Here is a 25,813-nt window from a genome sequence, read left to right as displayed (position 1 = left end):
TCTTCCTTCTCACCTTCAGTATACAAACCCTGATCTCCATCCTAAATAAAAACCCAAAGGGTTTTTTTAATCTCATTTTAAAAATTAACTCGAAATATTCCTTAAAAGAATTGATTGAAAAAGACACTTTTAATATTTATGTCCAGGATTCCATTCTGAATATGAAAGATAGAGCAGAAAACAACAGGACTATCACTGAAAAGAGAAGAGATCAATGCTCTCAAATTTTCCTTTTACAGTAATTATTCAATTAACATTATTTAGGAAATGAAAACAACTAACATTTATATCATGCTTTAAGGTTTGCAAATGCTAAAAATTGTGCTTAATCCTCACAACATTTTTGAGAGAAGAGTTTTAAGTACCATAACTATTTTTATAGAAAAGGAATTAAGGTTTGAAAAAATTAAGTACATAGGGCTACTTTCTGCTAAAATACTGCCTGAATAAAGAGCACATAAGTCTCCCAGCTCACACATATTTACTTTACAACAAAATGAATGTGATGAAAAAATACAATGATAAACTATGGTGACACCTTCTACCCCAGAACTGAATAAAGAGTCAACCAAACACAAAAGGAAAAGAAGGTTCATCCAATAAACAAGAATAATAACGACAATGTGTGCAGCTTGCTTGTAAGATTTTGGGTTGGAAGGCGGGAAAAGTGGAGGGCTCTCCTGAGAAAGTTCCAGGATGTGGATCTTGGAAGTACTAGGGAATAGCAGTTGGCAGGTAATCAGTGTAAAGCTTCAGCACTCAGCCTGGCACAGTCCAGGACAAGGAAATCTAAGGTTAACATTCTCTCCTGAGATGCTAATCGTTGAAATTTTAGCACTTTAACCTTCAAAGACCAAACAGCAAAGAAGGGCAATCTGGAGATATAGATATATCAGTATAAGAAACCAAGGGTCAAGTCTAGTAGGACTGATCATTTCACCCAAAAGCATAGCACAGGACAGAGTACCAGTTTAGGAGCTAAAGTTGAAGAAATGAGTAAACCAAAGAAAACTCTAAACAGTTATCAAAAATTATTGCCACTCTAACACAAAGGAATTAAAAGCAAAGAGTTTGGGGGGGGGGGGGAGAGGGAGGAATTTACATAAGGACTGCATGAATACATAAGTGGAATGAAGATTTTTTTTTTCTTTCAAAACGAAATGAAACCTTTCAAGGAATAAACCAAAAAAAAAAAGAATCAGTGACTTGGAAGAGAAAAGTAGTAAACCTTACTTAATAAATGGAATGCTTGAAGCCAGAATAGACTGGAAATCAATGAATGATTCCTTGTTAGAACAAAATCAAGAGATTGGGAAAAAATTGAAATTGAAATAAAGATAATTGAAATTTTTTAAAAAATTGATCTAGAAAACAGGACAAAGATAATTTTAAGAATCTTTGAATGCCTTAGAAACCATATTATGTGCTTATATTTGTGTGCTTATATATGTATGTATGCATGCATATGTATATGAACAAACATACTTTGTCTTATTGCCCTTCACTTTATTAAGCTTTGAAGATATCGTTTCATTTGCAAATTGAAAGATTACAGTAAACCTGCATCAGTTGCAGTACCATTTTTCCAACAGGATGTGCTCACATGTTAACCCTGGTGTTGTATTTTGTTAATTCTCATAATATTTCTAACTTTTTCATTATTATTGTTTCTGTTATGGTGATCTGTTATTAGTGATCTTTCATGCCACTATTCTAATTGTTTTGGGGAGTCACAAATTATACTTCTATAATACAGCATTTATAGAAAAACGGTGTGTATTCTAACTACTCTACTAACTGACCCTCCATCTTTCTCCCACTCCTCAGACCTCTCTATTCCCCAAGATATAATAATGTTGAAGAATGTCACATAAAATTAGTTGATATAAAATAGTGGTAGGATGAGAGAACTGACTCCAATTTTGAAAGACGCTCACTATAAAATACTATCAAACAGCATTGCATGCTACAGAGAAATAAGTTAACACTTATATAAAACTTCATTGTTGTCTTAATTTAAGAAACTGCCATATGCCATTCCAGGCTTCTGTTTGCAACCACTACCCTCATTAGTCAATAGCCATCAATGCGGAAATAAAAAGCCAACAAAAAATTATATGATTAGCATTACTTTTAGCAATAAAGTATTTTTAATTAAGGCATACACATTTTCTAAACATACTATTACATATTTAACAGACTATACAGTATAATGGAAATATAACTTTCATATGCACTGAGAAACCAAAAAATTCATGTGATTCACTCACTTTATTGTGATATTCTATTATGGTAGTTTGAAACTGAACCCATAATATCTCTGAGGTATGCTTATATTAGAATCAAAAGGCAGAGATAGAAGGAATCCATTAATAACCTCCCAAAAGGATAAGTCCCAGGAATGACAAAATCAGAATACCCAAGTCAAAGAAAAAAATATTATATTTAGAAAGAAACAATTCCAAGTACGAATAGTCAATTAACTTTTTCTAACAACCAGAGATCACTTTGGAATGTAATATTTCAAAAGGCAAAAGAAAAATATAACTTAGCATGCTAAGCTGAATATACTCCTTTGGTGGGGGAGGGGTGGGAGGAGAAAGGAGGAAGGAGGAACCTTATTGAAAAAAAAGAGGATTTTCAAGCATTTCTGACAAAAAGACATCAGAATTGAATGGGAACTCTGACATATACTATACCAGAGTCAAAAGAAGCCTAGGAAGGCAAATTTATCTGAGCCAATTGGAGAGAGCTATACGATATAGAGAGTAAAGAAATAAATTTCTCTTTCAAGAGCTTTATTTTCTTTAAAGGTTACTGAAGGAGTTAAATAAGAGAAGGCTTAAGGGAGGATTAATTGTATTGTAAAGATTTTATGAGGAGAAAAAAGAAGGGAGGGTAAAAGAAGAAATAGATTAGTATAGAAAGAGGGGGATGAAACTTGCTGTTTTTCATAACTGGAGTATTTGAGCAGAATATAGAAACAGAGAAAGGGTAAAAATGAATATTACTTATCTGAAACTGATAAAGGATGGTCACAAACAATCACAATTTGATACATAAACAAATAAGGATGGGAAAAGGGGATTAAGAGAGAGAGAATCTAAATCGAACATTTGAAGACAATTAATTCCATTATTAAATGAATTATTTGGAATAATAGTCGGAGAAGAGGTCTTACCAAACTCCTTTTATGAGACTAATGATATTGATTACTTAAACCACAAGAATAAAAACAAAGAAAATTATAGATCAATTACACTGATGAATATGGATGCAAAAATCCTAAATAAAACGCTAGATAGCAAATTACAACAATATAGAACAAAGATTATAATTGTGATGAAGTGGGATTTATAACTGGAATGCAGGGTGGTTTAACATAAGGAAAACTATTAACATGATTATATCAATAATAAAACTACAAAAATCATATGATTATGTTAAAAATGCAGAAAAAGTTTTAATAAAGTACAACTCTTATTCCTAATTAAAAACACTTAAAAGTATAGGTTACAAATTTTCCCCTTAAATTGATATCAAGCACTTACCTAAAAACATCAACAAGCATTACTTGTAATGGAGATAAGATAAAAAGCTTTCTCAGTAAGGAGTAAAACAAGGATTCCCATTGTCACTAATGTTATTTAATATTTTAAGAGAAAAAATTGAAGGAATCAGAGTGAATGATGAAACAATCTCTTTTTGAAGATGATATACAATGATGAACTTGGAAAATCTTAAAGACAACTAAAAAGTTAATTGAAGCAATAATTTTAGCACAGTAGCAGGATATAAAGTAAGCATACATAAATCATCATTCCTATATATTACCAACAAAACCCTGCAAGAAGAGATAGTAAGAAATACCCCACTTAAAATAACTACAAACAACACAAAATACCTGGGAGTACACTTGCCAAAAAAACCCAGGGACTACATGAACAAGGACAAAAACCGTTTTTTACAAATCAGGTTTGAATAACTGAAGAAATAATAATACTTCATGGGAAAGCAGGTCCAATATGATAAAAATGACAATTTTACCTAAACTAATCTATTTATTCAACGCCATTCCAATTAAATTGCCAAAAACAAATTTTACTGATTAAGAGAAAATAACAAAATTCATTTGGAAGAATAAAAGGTTAAAAATATCAAAGGAATTAATGAAAAAAAAAAGAGAGAGAGAAGGGTAGTTGTTTAGCAGTACTAGATCTCAAACTATATTATAAGGCAATTAATTATCAAAACCATCTGGTGGTACTGGTAAGAAATAGAAAGGCAGATCCTAGAAAAGAACAGATAATACAACAGAAATACAGAAGCAAATGATTGTATTTATAAGTGTAAAAGATTTTGGTAATAATTATTAGAAAAGCTGGATAGCAATCTGAGAGAAATGGGGCATAGACAAATGTCCTATACCATTTACCAAGATAAGGTCAAAATGTATACATGACCTCTTAGATATAAAGTGAGCTATCACAAGAAAATTAAAAGAACATAAAACATATATTACCTATCAGACTTGTGAACAGGATAACAATTTATGAATAAACAAGAGATAGAAAGCATTGTAAGATACAAAATGGATAATTTTGATTATATTAAAAAGGTTTGATACAAATAAGGTGAATGTAGTCAAGGAAAGCAGAAAATTGGGGAAAAACGTATTTTATAGACAGGTTCTCAGACAAAGAGATCTTATATCTAAAACATATAAAAAAAGGTTTGCCAAATCTATAATAACATGAGTCATTCCCTAATTGATAAATGGTCAAAGGACATGAACAGGCAGTTCATTTCTGATGGCAGGTCTTTCTGATGAAGAAATCAAAATAATTTATAGTCACATGAAAAAAATGTTCTAAATCATTAATTAGAAATGAAAATTAAGAACAACATTGAGACATTTTACAACTATCAGCTTGGCTAAAATAACAGAAGAGAGTGACAAATGCTACAGCGGATGTGGGAAAAGAGGCATACAAATTCACTTTAGTAGAGTTGAGAACTCATTCAACCATTTTGTGGAATAATCTGCAATTATTCCCAAAAAGTTAGTAAACTGTATATACCCTTTGACTTAGCAATACCACTATTATGTCTGTTTTCCAAGAGTACTGGAGAAAAAGGAAAAGAACCTGTATGTTCTAAAATATTTATAGTAGTTGTCTTTGTGGTAACAAAGAATTGGAAATTGTAGAGATGCCTGTCAATTGGGAAATGGCTAAACAAGATGTATAATGATTGTGATAAAATATTACTGTGTTTTAAGAAATGATGAACTCATTAATTTGAAAAACATGGAATTTCCAGAACCAAGAGAATGTTGTATATGGTAACAGTAATATTATTTTAAAACAACTTTGAATGACTAAGTCAGTTTGAATATTACAAATACTCAAATCAACTACAAAGGACCTGTAAAGAAAGATGGTATCTGCTGTCATAGAAAGAAGAAATGTATAGTAAATTTGTTTGCACACACACATATTTGTGTCTAATGGTTGCTACTGCTGAAACTATTGAGTCAATGCACTGAGGTAGGGACTGCTGAGCGCTTGAGGCTAACTACTGATTGGACAGTACTCTATGGGCATATGCTTGGAAAATGGTCCTTTCCACTATCTGTGCTGGCTCAATGATCGGTGTATAGAGGATTGTAGGAGGGACTAGGGGTTAGAGTAAAGCTAGCCAGGGACACACACTCTCAGCTGTAGAGGAGAGGGAAGGCGGTGGTGGAGAATCTGCTTCCATCCTGTTCAATCCTGAGTCTAAGATCAAGAATAAAGACGGACTTTTGCTTATCCTGACTCTGGCTAATTCTGGGGTGTCCTGGGTGCTAGCGCAGTCCTTATGTATCTCCATGGTGAGAAGTAAAAAATATATATATAAAAAGTGCATAGCAAGCAAAAAAAAAAAAAAAAAAAAGCAGCTTAGCTTTGGAAAAAAAATGGATTACTTAAATAATTTTTCAAAAAAAAAAAAGTAAACCATGTGAAATGCAAATTTATGATTTCATAGAGAATCTTTTTTATGCTGTACTGTGTTCTTGAGAATTTGTTTTGACTATGTATTTAAATTCAAAATTTTTAAAACATGGAATACAACATCTGGGAGGGAAATAGTCATAAACATAACAAATTTCCTGAATCTGAAGAGATTGAAATGGGAGGGGAGGGAGAAGAAAAAAAAAAAAAGAAATCTAAGAATGATATCTTAGATTAGCTCTTAAGACTACTGGGGAGTAGTTGAAAAAATTGTTCTTTATGAATATAATGGATTATTAACCATAAGAAATGATGAAAAAGTCAATTTCAGAAAATCCTGGGTAGCATGAGTAGAATCAGAAAAAAAGTGTACACAAGACAACCATATGGTGAAGAAATATCACTATGAAAGGCTAACAAGTACATCACCCACCTCTTGGGAAATGGTGGATATATAGGTTCAAAAACATACACTTTAGAATATGGTCATTGCATGAATTTTATTTGATTGTAATTACCTGTTACAAAGATTTATTTTTCCTTTCTTTCCCTCAGTAGGAGTTAGCAATAATGGTAGCAAGGGGGAAAAAAGGCCATTGTAACATTAAAAAAAAATTTCACAGGAAAAAACCCAAGTAATCATATGTATGATTGCTTGTTGTCTATAAAAGGGGTGGGGGAAAGGAAGGAAAAGAAAATTGAAACACAAGGTTTTGCAAGGGTGAGTGTTGAAAACTATTTTTGCATATTATTTTGAAAATAAAAAGTTATTTTAAAAAAAGAAAAAAGGTAATCTGTAGAATTTATTATATACACATATATATATACACATATACACATATATACATATATGTGTGTGTATGTGTATTTTAAGCAATTGGTGTGAAATAGATATTGTGGCTTCAGAGAATCCTCTCTGGTTTCAATATATATGGAAATGTTCTCTCTTTCTTGAAGTCTTTTTATTTTTAAAGTTCAGACTAAGAAAAAGAAACAGAATTCCTCTTTAAATGTGCAAAAGCTGAAGGCTACAATAAAAGTACATTAAAACCAAAGATCTTTTTAAACCAAAATATTTGAAGTTTAATAATTCATCATCACTCCTTAAAGTACAGTAAAAGATTGTTCTATAAATGCTTTACTATATTATGTATTAAGGAAAATTCTCAAAATGATACCCATATAAAAAGAGTATTTTCATTTTTAAAATGTTATCTAGAAAAGACATTTCACAAAGAAGACTGGTACATATAACCAAGATCAAATAAGGAGCTTTGAGAGAAACTCTTTTCAACAAGATTCTGTAGTATAACTAAGCAAACAAGTTAAACTAGTTACAAAATTGGCTCTCAGCAAAAATGCTCATTAAGAGCATACATCAACAACTATGTACCTACTGATTATTTGTTGGATAGAAGCTTAAGGCACATAAACTTAAAACTTGAGATCTTTTCAAGAATAACTCAGTTCTCTAGTCTTTGGTCATTTCAATAACAGCTTATAGATCTAGATACACAACATGTCCTTTGTCAATCTAAATGAAAGCTTACCTATTTCTGTGGATAAATAACAACAGTGGAGATCTATGACTATTTAAGTTCAAATTTTAAAAACATGGAATATAACATCTGGGAGGGAGTCATAAATAAAACAGTAATAGTAAATAGGAACAAGAATTCAGTCTTAAAAATGGTAGCTGACATTTTAACCTGGGTCATATCACCTTTTACAGTCCTTGGTCATATATTGGGTTATACTGGGTTCTCCATTTGGGGCAATTCAAGGCCTAGGTTTAGCCTTTACACTTCCAAAAACTCTCAGAGCCGTTAATGTAGTTCCTATTCCCTAAACTAACTCTTTGTGGATACTAGTTCACATGTTCAGATGTGAGGCAGGTAACTAATTCAACTACAGATATAAAATAGAGCTCTTTCCTGCCACTGTGACATGGGAAATAAAAGTATCAAAATGCCCCTCATTAGTTCTGGTTAAGGAAAAAATAGGTTCTATTAAATGAGCAGTCTCATTTGCATTTTGCTACTAAGTTTCAAATTCTGGGAGCATGTCTGGATTGACTACTACTGATAAATTTGTGGAGAATGGACAAGACCAAAAGTCCTTACACTTCACTTCCTAGTGAATGGTTTTGTTCAAACTCCGCCGCTATACAGTTTCGGAAGTAAATGGTAAACAGTTTTTTAACTTTCAGACTAGACCACTGGAAAATTTTCTGATATATGTTTAGGGTAATAGTAAGTCTTTCACTCAGACAGAAATTAAGAATGTAAGAGTTAGAACAGCAATGGAGACAAGTACTTTCTATAGATCTAGTGTCTAATGCAGATAATTTCCTAGACCCCAAGAAAAAAAATCCCAGAAAACCTTGACAATGCTTAATTATCGCACTGCTTCATCATTTCTGAAGGCAAGGACTGTGTGCCATTTCTACCTCTAATAGTGCTCAGTAGAAGATGTGGATTATAAATAATGACAATGTACTTAAAAAAAAAAATTCTAGAACTTGTGTATTTAGACCAGTATTGACTTTGTTCCTAAGAGTAGTCAAAGACAGTGAAGTATTGCTTGTTTTTTTTCCACTAATTATACATGCTGTGCACTATTCTATGGGCTGGGAACACTTGAAAACAACATACTCTCAAGTAGTAGTTCAAAGAATGTCCTTTGTCAATCTAAAGGAAAGCTTACCTATTTCTGTGGATAAATCACAACAATGGAGATCTATGACTGTATTTAAGTCATTCTTAAATTCTTCTGGGGGGAATACAACATACTCAAAGATAAGGAAATACATTATATATACAAAATTAATATGTAGTAATTTCAGGATATGTGTAGAGGGACACTACCAACTGGGAAAATTGTTAAAGACTCCTTATAGTAGCTGACAATAAGTAAGCCTTAAGAGTTAGGGATTCTAAGAGGCTGAGATAGAGGGGAGCATTTCTGGCATGAAGGACAAGGCATGGAGACAGGAGGTGAAAAGCTGTGTATTTGTGTGAGCAAAATGATCAATCTAGCTGGAGTAGAGAGAATTACAAGGAATATTATGTAACCAGGATACAAAGAGGCTGAAGTGATTGAGAAGAGCTTTAAATTCCAAAAAACAGTTTTGTATTTTTAATTAGAAACTGTAAGAATCCTTCTAAATATCCTCAATGAGAAAGTGACATAGTCATATGTGTATTTTAAGAATATCATTTTGGCAGCTTCATGGAAGATGTAATGGAGACAGGAAGAAACTGAATTCAGAGGGACCTAATAGATGGTTACTATAAGATTCCAGGTAACAAGTGATCATAAGGACTTAAACCAAGGGAATTGCTGAATGAGGGAAGAAATGGAAGCTATTATGTAAATGATGTTGTAGAAATAAGATCTTACTCCTTTATTGCTTTTTTCCCCTCTTGCTCTACATTGTAAAAGCTTTATCTTGCCTCTTTTATGAGATTATTTACTCCACTCTACCTTTCCCTTTCCCCTATTGCATCATTCCTCTCTTACCCTTTAACTTTTTTTAAAGTTAGCAACCTTTTATATTCAACGAATATTATGGGCCCTCTGTTTATATATTACTCCTTCTTAAAGAGAAAGTTATTATGAATTAGGTTCTAGATTATGAGAGCATTTTTTTCTTGATAATTTCTTGAATAATATGTAGCCTCTTTTTGATCATGGCTTTTGGGAAGTCCAATAATTTTAAAATTATCTCTCCTGGGTCTTTTTTCCAGGTCAGTTGTTTTTTCAATAAGATATTTCATACAGGCTTCTATTTTTTTTTTTCATTCTCTTGGTTTTGTTTTATTATTTCTTTATTTCTCATAAAGTCATTAATTTCCATTTGCTCAGTTCTAATTTTTAAAGAATTTTCTGGAGCAGCTAGGCAACAAAGCTGGATAGAGCACCAGCCTTGAAGTCAGGAGGACCTGAGTTCAAATCTGATCTCAGACATTTAACACTTTCTAGTTGTGTGATCCTGGTCAAGTCACTTAACCCCAGTTGCCTCAGCAAAAAAAACAAAACAAAACTTTTTTTCAGTAAGATTTTGTACCTCCTTTTTCATTTGTCCAATTCTACTTTTAAAGAATTTATTTCCTTCAATGGATTCTTCTCCTCCACCTCCCTTCCCCATTTTAGCCAATTCTGCTTTTTTAAGGAATTCTTTTCCTTAGTGGCTTTTTGTATGTCCTTTATTCATCTGTTTTTTTTTTTTAAGGGGGTGGTGTTTTCTTCAGGATTTTTTTATTTGTCTCCTTTACACCAAGCTGTTGACTTGTTTTCTTGATTTTTGGGGAAGCATCATTCTCATTGCTCTTTCCAATTTTTCCTCTACTTCTTTCTTGATTTTTAAAAACTTTTTTTGAGTTCTTCCATGGCCTGAGACCAAAGTTATCATATTTTTTTGGGAGGCTTTGGTTGGATATGGGAGCTTTGACTTTGTTATCTTCTGAGTGTTTTGATCTTCCTTGTCGCCATAATAACTCTCCATGGTCAGAATCTTTTTCTGTTATTCACTCATCAGCCTATTATACTTGACTTTTAACTCTTTTTAAAGTAGGGCTGTGCTTCCTGGGCAGAGGTTATACTGTACCAAGCTTCAGGAGTTTGGTGCACTTGTTTTCAAAGATAGTTCTAGGGACCTCTAAGTAGTGGTATGATATAAAGAGAGGCATTTTTACTACTTTCCTGGCCTATGCTCTGGTCATTGAGTGACCTAAGCATTCTTTTTTGGTCTGGAACTATGAGGAGGATCTGTGCTCCACTGTAGGTGCAAGCCATAGTGTGCTAGTGCTCCTCCCCACACTGAGACTGCCACCCAGGACAATGATGACCCAGATCCAAGTATGTGCAAAGCAAGAGTCCTGCCTCAGTGCTAGCATTCTTCTAAACATTTGTTTGACTACCTATCACCTTCAGGTTGAGAGTTCTGGAAGTTACTGCTGCTGGCTCCCAAGAACTGCTCCTGGTCTGTGGATGATTGTGCTCCACTCTCAATCAAATGCAATAAACTTTTCCTGCCGATCTAAGTTGTCTTTGGCATCTGTGAACTAAGGGCTCTCCTTTGAGAGCAACCATTGTTGTCACTGATTCAGTTGCTACTGGCCTATTCCTGGTATGCTCCACTGTCATACTAGTATGACACCTTTCTTGCTGATCCTCTAAGCTGTCCTGAGCTGTAGATTCTAACGCTGTAGAATTTGTTTAGTCCCTTTATTTAAAAGTATTTGTAGAGGGGGAGAGCTCAACCCTATCTTCACTCCACCATCTTGACTCTACTCCTTTGTGGGGATAAAATCAACAAGATGTGGCAAATGATTGGATATGACAATGAGAATGAAGAGGTAAGAATGACCCTAAGGCTGTGAATCTGTGTGTGATTGGTGGCCTCCCCCCTCCCCACCCCCGGCCAAAAAAAAAAGAAGTTTAAAAGCAGGAGAGACAAGCAGTCTGGTGTAGTGAAGAGAGCCCTGAATTTGGAGTCAAAGTACCTGGAATGAGATCCTAACTTTGCCTCCTTACTACCTGTGCAATCTTGGGCAATTCAATTCCTCCTATGCATCTTATTTTCCTCATCTGTAAAAATGAAGTTCTAATATATGATCTTTAAGGTCCCTTCAAGATCTAAATCTATAATTATATAAATTAAAATGTTTAGAGGAAAACAGTATGGGTTAAAATTTTGGACATGCTGAGTTTGAGATGGTGGTGAGAAAGCCATGTAGAAATACTCAGCAGGCAACTGAGACATGCAAATGGGGATTCAGGAAAGAGAGGAGGGGCTGGACATGTAGATTTAAAAGTTATTTGCATATAGTTGAACTCGAATTCAACAGAGCTCTACAGAGGATATACTGACACTTAGGACATGTTTGAAGATGATCTTAGAGACCAGAAGAATTAGATGAGCATAGAGATAGAAAACCAGGAAAAAACCAGGGAGGAGAAAGTCAGTATCTGGGATAGAGTAGAAAAAAGTTTCAAATGCTACTGAGATGTCAAAATGTGTGAGAGTTGAGAAAAAGCCATAAGACTGCTAATGACCTTATAGAGTGCAATTTTAAGTTTAAGCAAGGGAAGTTTCAAAACCATTTTAAGAAATGCTGCTATTGAATTGAGTATAGAACAACCAAATATGATTTCTTTGCAGTTCTAATTTTAACCTGGTATTATACTTGACTTTCCAATTCAAACATTTATTAAGTACCTTCTATAAGTTACTGGGAATACAAAAGTTTTTGTTTCTGTTTTTAAAAATACAATCCCTGACCTCAAGGAGATTACATTTTACCAAAGGCAAGAGGAGAAAGGAAGAATGGAACATGAAAACATTTAAGTACAATATAAAGAGGATAATGGGGGCAAAAAAGAGTTTCAGACAAAGTGCTCTAGACTAATTTTAAAAGGTAGAGATTATTTCCAAGTAGAAGGCCCCTTTCCAAAATAATAAATTGAGAGTTAAAAGATTAAATGCCCAAGTTCATATTCTGAAATTCTGGAAGGCTTGCATTCTAGCTACTCAAGAGAATTGTCATTAAAACAAAGACCTAGAACATGCTATTGTTAGACTGAAATTTTTTTTTAAACTTAGTATTATTGTAAAAAGTATACTTGAAAGTCTTTGAGAAAGCAAGAATACTGTTTGGATGGCTTCATACTCCCCTTCACTAGGGGGAAAGGAGAAGGGAGGTATAAAAGACAGGCAGAAACAGTACCCTCCATAGGCAGACACACAAAAGATTGTACTTAAACAATTAATGCCAATTCATATAATATTTATAAATGTATAAAAGGTTTGATAATGTACGTAAAATATGTGAGTACCATTCTTTCTCCCATGTTCAATTTAAGGCAGATTATGAAAATATCAATTTACTGACCTTTTTGCATTTCTTTTTATCGATCAATCAACTCTTGTATCTATTTTTTCTTTGTTTGTTGAGGCAATCGTAGTTAAGTGACTTGCCCAGGATCACGAAGCTAAGAAGTATTAAGTGTCTGAGGTCAAATTTGAACTCTGGTCCTCCTGACTTCAGGGCTGGCATTCTATCCACCGCGTCATCTAGCTGCCCCTACTTAATTTCTTATGTAAAATACTTTACTATGAACTTAAATAAAACAAAACTAATTATAACTACCATCCTATAATTATTTAATATTTAAAATGAATGTCTATATATTCAATAGTTTATTAACTATTCCTTCTATATCTTCTGTTCTGTTTGTAGATTTGTCTTTATATAATGTGCATGTATTTTTATAGTTTTTGTAAACTCATTTTATTAAAAAAAAAATCATTAATTTTCAAATTAACCCTACAATTGTCCTATTTGCTTACAGTTCTCAACTTTGAAAAGTTTTTAATTCATTCAATCTTTAAGTTTTGTGAACTGCCACAGTACAAGTATGTTAATTCATAAAGCTAGAATTTCAATTTTACATTTGAGTTTTCATATACAAATGAAAATTGTATACTGTCACTACATAACAAACATCTTTTAGAGCAGGACTTGCAATACTCAATTTTCTATATTTTAAGTAGTAGTTCCTATTATTTGTTCTTTGGCTAATTAAACAAATAGATTTTGGGATAGTCACTGTCAATATATTAGGATATATCACTAAATAGAACTGCAAATGGGCTTCTTGGCCTAAAAAAAAAAAGAGATTATGTAGCATCTTATAATTTTGCCAAGTATTTTGTATAAATTATATATCATAAAGTATCACTTTTTCCTTAATTTTTGGGGACCAGGCCTGTGATTTCATTAGTATAAAATTCATTTTCTACTAATGAGGATCAGAGCCTGCCCTGAGGATTCTTAAGATTCAGAGCTCTTTGGGATATTGTGAGATTACAAGCCTTGCCCTCAGTCACACAAGTACAACATGAAAGTATTAAAGCATGACTCTGAAGTCTGCTTTTCACCATTATGCCATGCCCTCTCACCTTTAAAAAACAAATGCTAACATCTATAGCATTTGATGATGTGTAAGACATTTTACAAATATCAAATTTGAGCTTCCATGTAATTCAGTAAAGTCAGAATGACTTTTCCTCTTGTAGTTGAGGAAACCAAGTCTCTAGAGACATTAAATGACCTGCCTATACAACTGCTAAGTGTCTTTGAGGGGATTCTAGCCCAATTCTTCTCAATTTCATGTTAAGCATTCTTTCCATTATGCTACACTTTCTCTCTTGAATTTTTAAACTATCATTAGCTATGAGGAGAAGGAGGTAGGAAGAAATTTATTTTTTTGTTTGTTTCTTTTTCTTTCTCTCCCTCTCCTCTAAGAAATCTGCAGTTCCTAAACTGTATGGCCAATCTATGATAAATATTTGCAGATGTACTGGATCCTTACATGGACTCTAGAAGCCTTGTAGGGCCTAGAAGGTTAGAGGGTCATGTGAAAAATGCAGAATCAATCAATACATCTTTATTAAGTACTTATTATGTGCCAGGCACTAAGCTAGGAATTGGGGATACAAGTACAGAGACTGAATCAATATTTATTTTGAAAGAACTTATATTCTAGAAGACCAGAAGATGCCATCAGAGATATAAAAAGTGGTTCAGGATAGATAATTATTTATAAAGGAAAAAAGGCCTAAAGATAACATAGTAAAAAGTGCAGGGAAAAGATTTTTGAAAGCATGAAAAGCTATAAGGGGATCTTTTAGAGTTTGGTCTGCCTTATTTTGCCACATGAGGATTACCTAAATGACTTGTCTCAGTGCTGTGTTACTGATAATGAAGTAATGTTTCAAATCAAAGAAAGGCGATCACTCCAAAACAAAACAAAATAAGCCAAAAAAATCCAACCCCACCTCTAAACAAATATTATCCTGTGAAAAAAGAAAACAGGATGGAAGCAATCTATTCCACAAAATGTGTTAAGGTTCGAAAGTTAAGATTATTTTCATTACCTTCTACCCCACAACAAATAACTAATGAGAATAGAAATGTCTCAGAGTTGACCAAAAATTGAATTTAAAAAATTGAACATACCTGTTTTAGGCCACAAAGCATTGACAGCAATTTCTCCTTTAAATTCTTCTGCCATTCCAAGTACACACATAGACATACCATATTTAGCAATAGTATAAGCTGAAAAAGAGCAAAAGCAATGCTAAAGATAATTGGTCCACAGGATTAATATAATCATTTTCCTTTCACTGGTCCTTTTCTAAAATACATCTAATCTAATTTAGGTTTTAGAAGAATACAATTAGTATAAAAAATAAGAATTAGAAGTAAAAATGGAAAATCTTAAATTAATACTGTTTTCAGAGAAGGATTTGAACTAGTTAATATTTATTACAAATAGAACTGAAATATTCTAAATAATTTTAAAAGAATTGCAAAAAATTTATTTTATTCATTCTCTGCTGTAAGCTAAATTATAATGATCACATATTTTGTCATGTTTTTAGTATAATAAAGTCCCTGGTAAAAGTTCCACCAATGCAGACTGGCTTACACTATGCAATTTTTATTCTTAGGACATTGCATGGAGGCATTGAGATGTTAAGAATTTGTTCAGGTCACATGGCCAGCATGTATCAGAAGCAGTACATATGCCATGTTGCCTCTTGATTATATAATTTTAAATAAAGAAATTAATATAGCTTGTTCTAGGGAAAACTATGGCTAAGAAAATAATTTCTAAGCTCTTCATTCCAATCAATCTATGACCCATGCAATCAATAGAAATATACTATGATAAATATTATTTATGCTATAAGAAATGATAAGCAGAAATGAAAATGAGTTTTCAGAAAAACTCACATTTTGCAAAGTGACGTGACTAGAACCAAAAGAACACTACACTCATTAAAAGCAATATATTTTCTTCTTCTTTTTTTTTTTTTTGGCAAGGTAATTAGGATTAAAGTGACTTGCCTTGGGTCACATAGCAAGTTAATGTTAAGTGTTTGAGGCCAGGGTTGTACTCAGGTCCTCCTGACTTTAGGACAAGTTCTCTATCCAATGTGCCACCTAACTGCCCCCACAGCAAAACAGTGATCAACTGTGAATGACTTAGCTTCTCTCAGCAATACAAAGATCCAAGACAATTCTGAAGAATCTATGATAAAAAATTCTTTCCACCTCCTGAGAAAAAATTGATGGAATTTGAATGCATATTTGTTTTACTTTATTGTATTATTCTTGGGATTTTTCTTTTGGCCTGTTTTCTTTCACAACATGACTAATGTGGGATATGTTTTGTATGACAGCAGATATATAATCTTTATCAAACTGCTTGCCTTCCCAGTGAGGGAAGAGTGGATAGAGTGTGGGAAATAATTTGGAATTCAAATTTGTTAAAAAAAAAAAGTAATTGGGGGAAAAATATTTTTTTTAAAAAAGAAATGTATGATGTGAATTATAACTGACAGAAGTTGAAATGAAATAAGGATATCACAAGGATATCTATGTAACAAGCATGGTGGTGATACCATGATAACTTATTCTTATCTAAAATCTTTCATATGTTTTATCAATGATACACAGATTTCAAGGAATGATTTAGAAGGTAGATGTAGGAGAAAGAAGGGTAAGGAGGAGATTAATACAATAAAGGAAGAAGAAAATTTCCTCTTATTCATGCTTATATTCATACATATTTTGAAGACCTTTTTTAAAGTCATCAGATTCTGTCATCTTCATATAAAGGAAACCAATTCACATTAAGGAATTAAAAGATTACCTATCTATCTAGCCACCCTAGTTAAAGGTAACCCTATTTCTTTTGGATAGGTTGAGAATATTTAGCCAATTCAATAAAAAGAATGATTTATCTTTTCTAACTTAATGGAATGAATAAGAGTAACTCAGGCAGTTTGGCTAGAAATTAGAGACAAATTATCAGTTTTTCTTCTCTGAACTTCAGATTGGGATGAAGCACCCCTCAAGAGGGCAGCCAATGAAAGTCTCTTGATTTCACATGGCTCCCTTACCTATCCCAATCAATCAACCTAACATTTTATTATGTGCCAGATTGCTGGGCACACAAAGACAAAAGTGAAATTGCCCCTTCCTTCAAGGAACTTACATTCTTTTGGGGAAGAGAAGCTACACGTATAACTAGAATACACAAACATATGTAAAGCAGACAACTCTGGAAGGGAAAACACTAGGAGGTAGGAAAAGACCTTCATGGGCATTTTAGGAAAGCCAGTGGAAAGGCTGACATCTAGAATTATTCAATTTTAAGACCCCCTTTTTTTCCTCCTGAAATTTGCTTTTAAGAATTACAAGATACAACTCTTTTTAATGAAGATATCATTTCCCAAACTAATACCCATTCAATAGATAAAAATAATTCAATCATAAGAGTTATATGTAGGTAACTTTAGGTTCATTAATGCCATTCAAAAACTTAATTAACCAACAGTTATAAAGCAGGCTTATTTTCTCTGACACTTACCACAGTGTTGTTTGAACCAGATTGGATTCAGGTTTAGTGGTGGGCTGAGATTTAGAATATGAGCAATTTTACTCTTTTTCAAATAAGGAATGCATGCTTTTGATCTGCAAATAAAAGTAAAACAATAAGATTTGTAGTCTTTTAACCACTTCTATATATATGTAATGACATTTTTGACTAGGTTAATATTTTTTAAATCACCATAGAATTCAAGATAACATCAAAAGAATCATTATGGAAAATGCTATTCATATCTAGAAAAGAACTGATAGCGTCTGAATGCAGATCAAAGCAGATCATTTGTAAAGCCTTTTCCTGTTTATGATTCTATGAATCTATAAGGTTAAAGGAGAATATAATTTCCTATATACTATATTGGCTACAACAAAAATGTGTGTAATGCAGAGTATCAGATTTGGTGTCAGAAGGGCTTGCATTTGGAAATTCTTTACTTATCTGCAACCTTGATTAAATCACTTCTCTCTGTCCTAGTTTCCTCATCCAAAAAATGAATGGATATGGACTAAATAATCTATGATAATATGAAATATTTAAAAAATATATTTTGCAATATGTTCTATAATTCAGTCTTCTTCCCCTCCTCCCCCCGGAATTATAGAATAAAGCAAGGCTTACCTGAACTACTACTAATAATACTTGATTTAACTAAATACTAATAGGAGCAATTTAATTTATGGTTAAGTTTTGAAATTATTAACTTTTACATTTATTATTTCTCCCTCCCTACTTCCCAACTGAAAAGAAAACCCTCATGACAAATATGTATTATCTAGCAAAACAAATTCCTACTCTAGCCATGTCCAAAAATACATGTTTTTTCCAATATTTTAAGCTATATTGAATTCTTTCAGCTCAACACTGCATAACAATTATACTACACTGGAGCTACAATTTACAAAATAATATACCATGGTACTGAAAAAGTTAATTCACTAGTTAGGAAAGGACAATTTATTCATACCATGATAGAATTAGGTTCAATTTTTAAAAATTAAGCCATGTTAAACCTCTCTCACTTTGCTTCTTATATTTTACAACCAATTTCTCCATGCTTTTGATCTAGACCAATTCTATTTTCAAATGAGTATTTGTTCCTTTTTTTCTAAAAGCATAAAATAGTACATCAAGACTCAAACTCCCTATTGTAAGCACAGGCTTTTATACGTATAATATGTATGATTTTCAAGTATGCTTCAGTTGCACTGGGGAGAAAGCAATCATGGCTGCTTTATAATTTAAAGTGAACTTCAAAACATCATCTGGGGGAAAAAAAAAATCTAACCAAAGCTTCATGATCATAACTTTATGTTCATAAAGAAAAGATCTCATTTGATTTATAACACAAAAATAGGTTTCCCTTTGATTTGTCAAACAATACATCCCTCATGCCCACCTCCACTAAACCAGGTGCTTTTTCACAACTTCATTCTCTTTTATATTACAGTGAGAATAAACAGCATTATTCTCCATACTAATGCTATCTTTAACTTATATATAGAAAAAGACAATCTACACTGTTCTGTGATAAGATTTACATAAAAATGATGGGAAATAAAGATATTTGGGGAGGGGGAAGCACATATTTAAAAACCTAAATACTGTGGACCTTCATTGAAGGATAAATCAACTTTTGAAATAATTATACATACATACACATACACACACACCCACACCAGGTAAAAATGGGTGATTTTATATTCCCTTCCATATTCAATATATAACCACATATAGGCTTTTTACATATTTGAAGATCTAACTAATACTGTTTTTGGAGTTAAAGGTAGAGAAGAGATTCCTTCTCTCTTTATTTTCTCCTCCTCAAAGATTGAACTTTCAAGCCAACTGACAGTATAACTGCTAAATGTGCATGATGCGTATTTCAAATCCAGTGTAAGGATATTCTTTCCTTGCAGCAGAGAAGTAAGATGTGCTGATAGTTTAAAAAAAACAACAACAAAAAAAACCTCTTTAAGAGTTAGACAAGCTGAGATGTCACCAAGACAGGTGAATAGTCCACATCTCTCCAAACACAAAGCAAAGGACCATTCTCCCAGATAGGTAAAGGAAAAAAAGGTATGCATCTTTCCCATCATGGAATTCCATGAAGATACCTTCTGGATTTAGCAATATTTCTAGGGTGACTCCTACTTGAATATGGACAATTATAAATGAAATTTATCATATAGTAAGCCCTAAAAGATAGTTGAGTAATCTATATTGTTCTTTCTGAAATATTTTAGGGAGGAAGTATGGCATAGTAGAAAAACCACTGGGTTTAGCTTCAAAATAAATAAACTGTTTGCTCCTCCTTTGCCTGTTCTTAATTACATAATCTGGGCAAGTAATTTCACTTCTCAGAGTTCCAGTTATAAAAAAGTACCATCAAGAATCTAAGGAAAATAAAAAGCAACCAGTTTGAGGAGAACAAAAAGTATTGTCAGTCATCACATAGATGCAATGTGCTACTAAAACATGAAATTAAGTAGTCCCAGAGCACTCCCTAAACTGGTACCTTATCAAGATTTCCTCAGTATTAGAGAACAGTGAGAGACAATAGTTGGGATAGGAAGTGATTGATTCTAGCAATTTAATTTCCTTTTAAAAACAAAAAAAGTCACCCTTCCTTTGGGACACTGTGTGTGGAAAAGCACATATGATTAAGCTTAGTGGATGTGTTAGCTTTCCCTTCTTTTTCATTCTTAATAACAAGTAAAGGCTTGTTGGGTAAGAAAAGAGGTAGGAATAGATTAAAAATGATGGGGATGAAAGAAACAAAGGATAGCGGTAGAAGCTAAAGAATTTTTTTAATAAATAGTTTATGTGAGACAATTCTCAGATGAAGAAATTGAAACTATTTATAGACATATGAAAATATGCTCCAAATCATTATTAATCAGAGAAATGCAAATTAAGACAACTCTGAGATACCACTACACACCTGTCAGATTGGCTAGAGTGACAGGGAAAGATAATGTGGAATATTGGAGGGGATGTGGGAAAACAGGGACACTGATACATTGTTGGTGGAATTGTGAACACATCCAGCCATTCTGGAGAGCAATTTGGAACTATGCTCAAAAAGTTATCTAACTGTGCATACCCTTTGATCCAGCAGTGTTTCTACTGGGCTTATACACCAAAGAGATACTAAAGAAGGGAAAGGGACCTTTATGTGCCAAAATGTTTGTGGCAGCCCTGTTTGTAGTGGCTAGAAGCTGGAAAATGAATGGATGCCCATCAATTGGAGAATGGTTGACTAAATTGTGGTATATGAACGTTATGGAATATTATTGTTCTGTAAGGAATGACCAGCAGGATGAATACAGAGAGGACTGGCGAGACTTACATGAACTGATGCTAAGTGAAATGAGCAGAACCAGGAGTTCATTATATACCTCAACAACCATACTGTTTGAGGATGTATTCTGATGGAAGTGGATCTCTTCGATAAAGAGAGCTAATTCAGTTTCAACTGATCAAGGATGGACAGAAGCAGCTACACCCAAAGAAAGAACACTGGGAAATGAATATAAACTGCTTGCATTTTTGTTTTTCTTCCCAGGTTATTTATACCTTCTGAATCCAATTTACCCTGTGCAACAAGAAAACTGTTCGGTTCTGCATACATATATTGTATCTAGGATATACTGTAACCTATTCAACATTGTAAAGGACTGCTTGCCATCTGGGGGAAGAGGTAGAGGGAGGGAGGGGAAAAATCGGAACAGAAGTGAGTGCAAGGGATAATGTTGTAAAAAATTACCCTGGCATGGGTTCTATCAATAAAAAGTTATGTAAAAAAATAAATAAATAAATACATAAATAAATAGTGTATGTGGTATTCTCCCAAACATTGTCATTTACTCAGCCAAAGGTTGAGGAAGAATCCACACCGACATTTCTATATTGTTGTGTTACCAAGAGAAGACATTTTGTATTTTTAAATTTTTAAAATATTTTTCTCTTCATTGTGCATTTTTATTTCCCCTCTACATTAGTGTTATCATTAAGATGGACCAAGCAGCCTATGATCTCATATTGTGATTGAAGCTAAAGATAATAATATAGTTGGTGAAGGCATGGTGGAATGGACTTTGATCCACTGACAGTTTTACAGAGACACACACAAAAAAAAAAAAACTTCTCTCTAATAATTACAGACTGCATCTTTAATTCAAAATGTCAGGTATAATCAAAACTTGAACTCTTCATTATAATGAACACTATATTCCCCACAAACAGACACAGAGTTTAAATATATTTATACTACATTAATTCAATGATGTAGTTGTGAACTGGTTTCCCCATTCTGAAAAAGCAATTTGAAAATATGCCCTCAAAGTTACTAAGCTGTGAAAGCCCTCTGATGCAGCAATACTATTAGATTTATACCTCAAAGAAATCAAAATTTATCTAGTCTCTTAAGAGAGCTCTATTGTAGATCAATAACTGCCCTCTGAAAGTACACACAAGAGATAACAACCTCTGCTGACAGACAGAAGTTAACTGAACTTTGAACTATTTCTAATTGGGCTCAAAATTTTTAATGGAACCACAAAGTTGAAGCTGTTGCAATTCTACATTAACAGATGAACTAGATGGAGTTCAATGAATCAATTTATCAAACAGATTTTACCATATTTCAGTTTCTTTCTGGATAAGATTCCTGGCAATTCCATGCTTAGCTAAGCATTCAGTAAGTAAAACAAAGTTTCAGGTGGAGTTCAATGAATCAATGTATCAAACTGATTTTACCATGTTTCAGTTTCTTTCTGGACAAGATTCCTGGCAATTCCACATGCTTGGCTAAGGATCCAATAAGTAAAACAAAGTTTCAGCGTGGAGGGCCTTGGACTGTGACAGTTTCATTCCAGACACTGGAGTTAAATTTACCATAATGCAACTAACATGAGTAATCATATGAGGAGTCTTATGACAGTGAAGAGAGTTTAAAGTAGAAATCATGTGTCAAATTAAAGTAAGGTGATATACTATTTATACATGAAGTACTCACTAATATGTTGATGATATGTATTATCAATGTCAACTTCAGAAAAAATTGGCATGAAGCCCTGGAGATACAGATTTCAACAAAATATATGTTGGTATGCAAGATAAATGAATAATACTAGGTCCTAGGAATAAGCTTAAGATATATTTCTCAATGTTAAAGATTTTGTAAATATATTATTGTACTCAGACTTATGCAAATACATACTACTAATTAGATGAGTAACTTTCAAAACAGAAAAGATGAGTGATATGTACAATTAAGCTAATTCTTGTGTGCTAACAAAGCAGTAATTTGGTAAAATTAACTAGTGGGAAATTCTCAAATTATTTATATTTGATTTTGGAATGCATTTCCTTCCTCATTCCCTTCATCATCAGAATGACCTTCCTAATTATTCTCTCTAATTCCCTAGATATGTATAGTTGAATTAGTGGTAGGGCCAAAATGACCAAAACTGCAATCGGTAGCCAGAAGCAATCAGACTAAGAATAAAAATATGATACTAATAATTTGTAAAGCCGTCCATGTATTGATCTAAAACTATAATTAGAAATTTTACTTATAAGCCCTTTGATACACTTATGGCAATTTCATTTGGAATAAGACAGCACCACCAACTTCATCAAATCTATGAAAGAAACTTCTACAATTCATTTTTGGTATCATGTTTAAAAGCTTTCATTACATATGATGGTTAACAACTGTCTAGATTTGACATGGTATTATTAATCAGGTTTAAAAAAGTATATTTAAGACATTTCCTCAAGAAAATAATAGGAAATTTTTACCTCTTCTCTTCCTACTTTTTCACATATTATTAATTAGATTAAACAAAGTGTAATTATTTTAATCAGGTTTAAAAAATAGTGAAATTACTATTAATCAGGTATAAAAAATAGTGTAATTAAGCAACATCAATATCATAGGATGATCAATTCTGATGAATATGACTCTTTCCAACAATGAGATGATTAATACCAGTTTCAATGATCTTGTGATAAAGAAAGCCATCTACACCCAGGAGAGGACTGTGGGAACTGAATGTGGATCATAAGGTAACATTCTCACTCTTTTTGTTGTTTGCTTGTATTTTATTTCCTTATTTTCTTTCCTTTTTGATCTGATTTTTCTTGTGTAGCAAGAGAATTGTATAAATGTTTACACATATTGGATTTAACATATATTTTAATATGTATAACATATATTGGATTGCTTATTATCTAGGGGAGGGGAAGGGGGGAAGGAGGAGAAAATCTGAAGCACAAAGCTATGCAAGGGTCAATGTTGAAAAATTATCTGTGCATGTGTTTTGAAAATAAAAAGCTTTTAAAAATGGTGTAATTAAGACATTTGATCCAAGAAAACACTAGGAGATTTTTACCTCTCCTCTCCCCACTTACGTAAGATAGGTTCCTCTGGTGTTGACACTCATCATCAAATCTACTCTCTTTGTAGGTGTTTCCAGTGTGTTGGTCAAGCTGATTGCACTAGCATTGTTTACCAAAACGTCAATTCCTATTTTAAAAATAAAATATTTCATTGTAATCTTCACATATTTCATCTGCAAAATGTATAAATCTATTCCTAGTTCTGATCACATGGGTTCAAGTTAAGAAAATTACACAAATATGACAATTGCTCTAACTTACACAGGATACTCCATATAGACATAAGCAAGGCAAATAAGTTAATGTCTATTAGCTGAAATAAAACTACAATGAAATAATTTTCAATAAAACAAAACCATAAAAGTCTAAGGTAGGCCTAGTTTTTCTTTGACCTACTCCTACCTCCTGGGCTTCATCCTATTCCTCACTGATTACTCATACACTTCTAAGTTTATATGCTCTTCATGCTTTCTTTTAGTATCCAGGGATATTCAAGACGACACTATTATATTCAATATTGTCTTCTCTCTGGGGTTACCAATCTAAATGGAGGGCTTACTTCCTAGCTGATATTATGTAATAATATGTTGAAGTTTTTTTCACTTTGGGGTCTCATATTTTAGGAGATAGCTGCAAAACTATATCATGAAAATGGTACCAACCACAAACAAAATTATGAACTACACTGAGACATAGCAACCTTTTTCCTCTCACTTTATAGTCCTCTTTAATTTGCAGAATAGCTTTTAATTTTTTAAAATGAGGTTACTCTGTTAATTTTCTTTATTTTCTAAAGGCATGTAACGTTCCTAGGTACATGCCTTTCTTCAAAATATGAAGTTATCATAGTTTTTAGAAATTTACTTCCCATATAAGCAGGATTCAAGTGTATTAATCTTTGTTTCTAGAGAACTCAACTTAATTTTCAAGTGGAGAATTTTTATTTTTAGTTTCTTGCATCTCAGTCTAGTTCCTGAAATTTTAGTTCAGTTCCCTGAGCATTCTCACTAAAAATTCACAGAAAGGGTAATAAAGCAAGTACCTAAATAGGCAAAGTACAAGTTGTGGGAAGAACTCTCAGTTTTGAGTCATGCTTCATATTTGCTTTTCCCTAACCTCCAAAGTTATGTCTTTCCTTGGCATCACGTTTCTACCAAATAATTATTGCATACTTAAGTTTGTACAAGGGCTCCAGTAAGCCTTGCAGAAGAATAAGAAAATAGCCTAAGATTAAAAAATAGCCAGTATCTTTATACTATTAAAAATGATTGAGGATCTGTCCAAAGAGTTTTTATTTGGTTACATTTATAGATATTTACCATATTAGAACTAAATTAGAGTTTCAGAGACTCCCTTCAGGATTCTCTAGACCATACATAAGATATGGTCCCTAGCTCCTAGGACCTTATAATAAAGTTGGAAAATAAAAACAAACACATGTTTTATGTTTTGGGATTGGGGCAGTTAGATTAGAGTGCCTAGTCTGGAATCAGGAAGATTCATCTTTCTTGAATTTACTAACACAGGAAGTAGCTAGAGTTGAGTAGTTCATGTGATGATTGTGGGCAAGTCACTTAACTCTGTCCTCGGTTTCCTTATCTATAAGATGAATTGGAAAAGGAAATAGTAAACAATTCAGTATTTTTGCCAAGAAAACCCCAAAACAGGGTCACAAAGATTTGGATATGAAATGATTGAACAACAATAACAAAAGCAGAAATGGTTAGACTTAAAGAGTCGGAATCTTTGTGACACTAGACAAGTTAATCACTTTTTACCTAAAATTCCTTATGTTTGAAATGGAAATATTTCCAACTGTCTCAGGCATTCCTGTGAAGAAAGCTTTCTATAAATGAGTGATTATTATTATAAATTAAGCTCTGTATATATGTGAATTATTTTTATTTAGAATAGTGAAGATGAAAAACACTGTCAGTGACTACAGA

General features: G+C 32.8%; 1 protein-coding gene across 2 annotated transcripts in view; it reads right to left on the bottom strand.

The window, feature by feature from the left end:
* HSDL2 (hydroxysteroid dehydrogenase like 2) overlaps positions 1-25,813 on the bottom strand; it is a 41,950-nt gene that overhangs the window by 11,520 nt on the left and 4,617 nt on the right. For both annotated transcript variants that reach the window (XM_051961260.1, XM_051961268.1), the window contains exons 4-6: positions 23,880-23,994; positions 17,445-17,548; positions 15,023-15,121 (exon numbers count right to left, since the gene is read on the bottom strand). In XM_051961260.1, coding sequence (XP_051817220.1) covers positions 15,023-15,121; positions 17,445-17,548; positions 23,880-23,994 — 318 coding nt within the window. The remainder of the gene's footprint in view (positions 1-15,022; positions 15,122-17,444; positions 17,549-23,879; positions 23,995-25,813) is intronic.

This window comes from Antechinus flavipes, chromosome 1, assembly GCF_016432865.1.
Source record: "Antechinus flavipes isolate AdamAnt ecotype Samford, QLD, Australia chromosome 1, AdamAnt_v2, whole genome shotgun sequence".
Taxonomy (NCBI): Eukaryota; Metazoa; Chordata; class Mammalia; order Dasyuromorphia; family Dasyuridae; genus Antechinus; species Antechinus flavipes.
The sequence above is the reverse complement of the archived record's forward strand: the minus strand, read 5'-3'. Positions and strand labels throughout refer to the sequence as shown.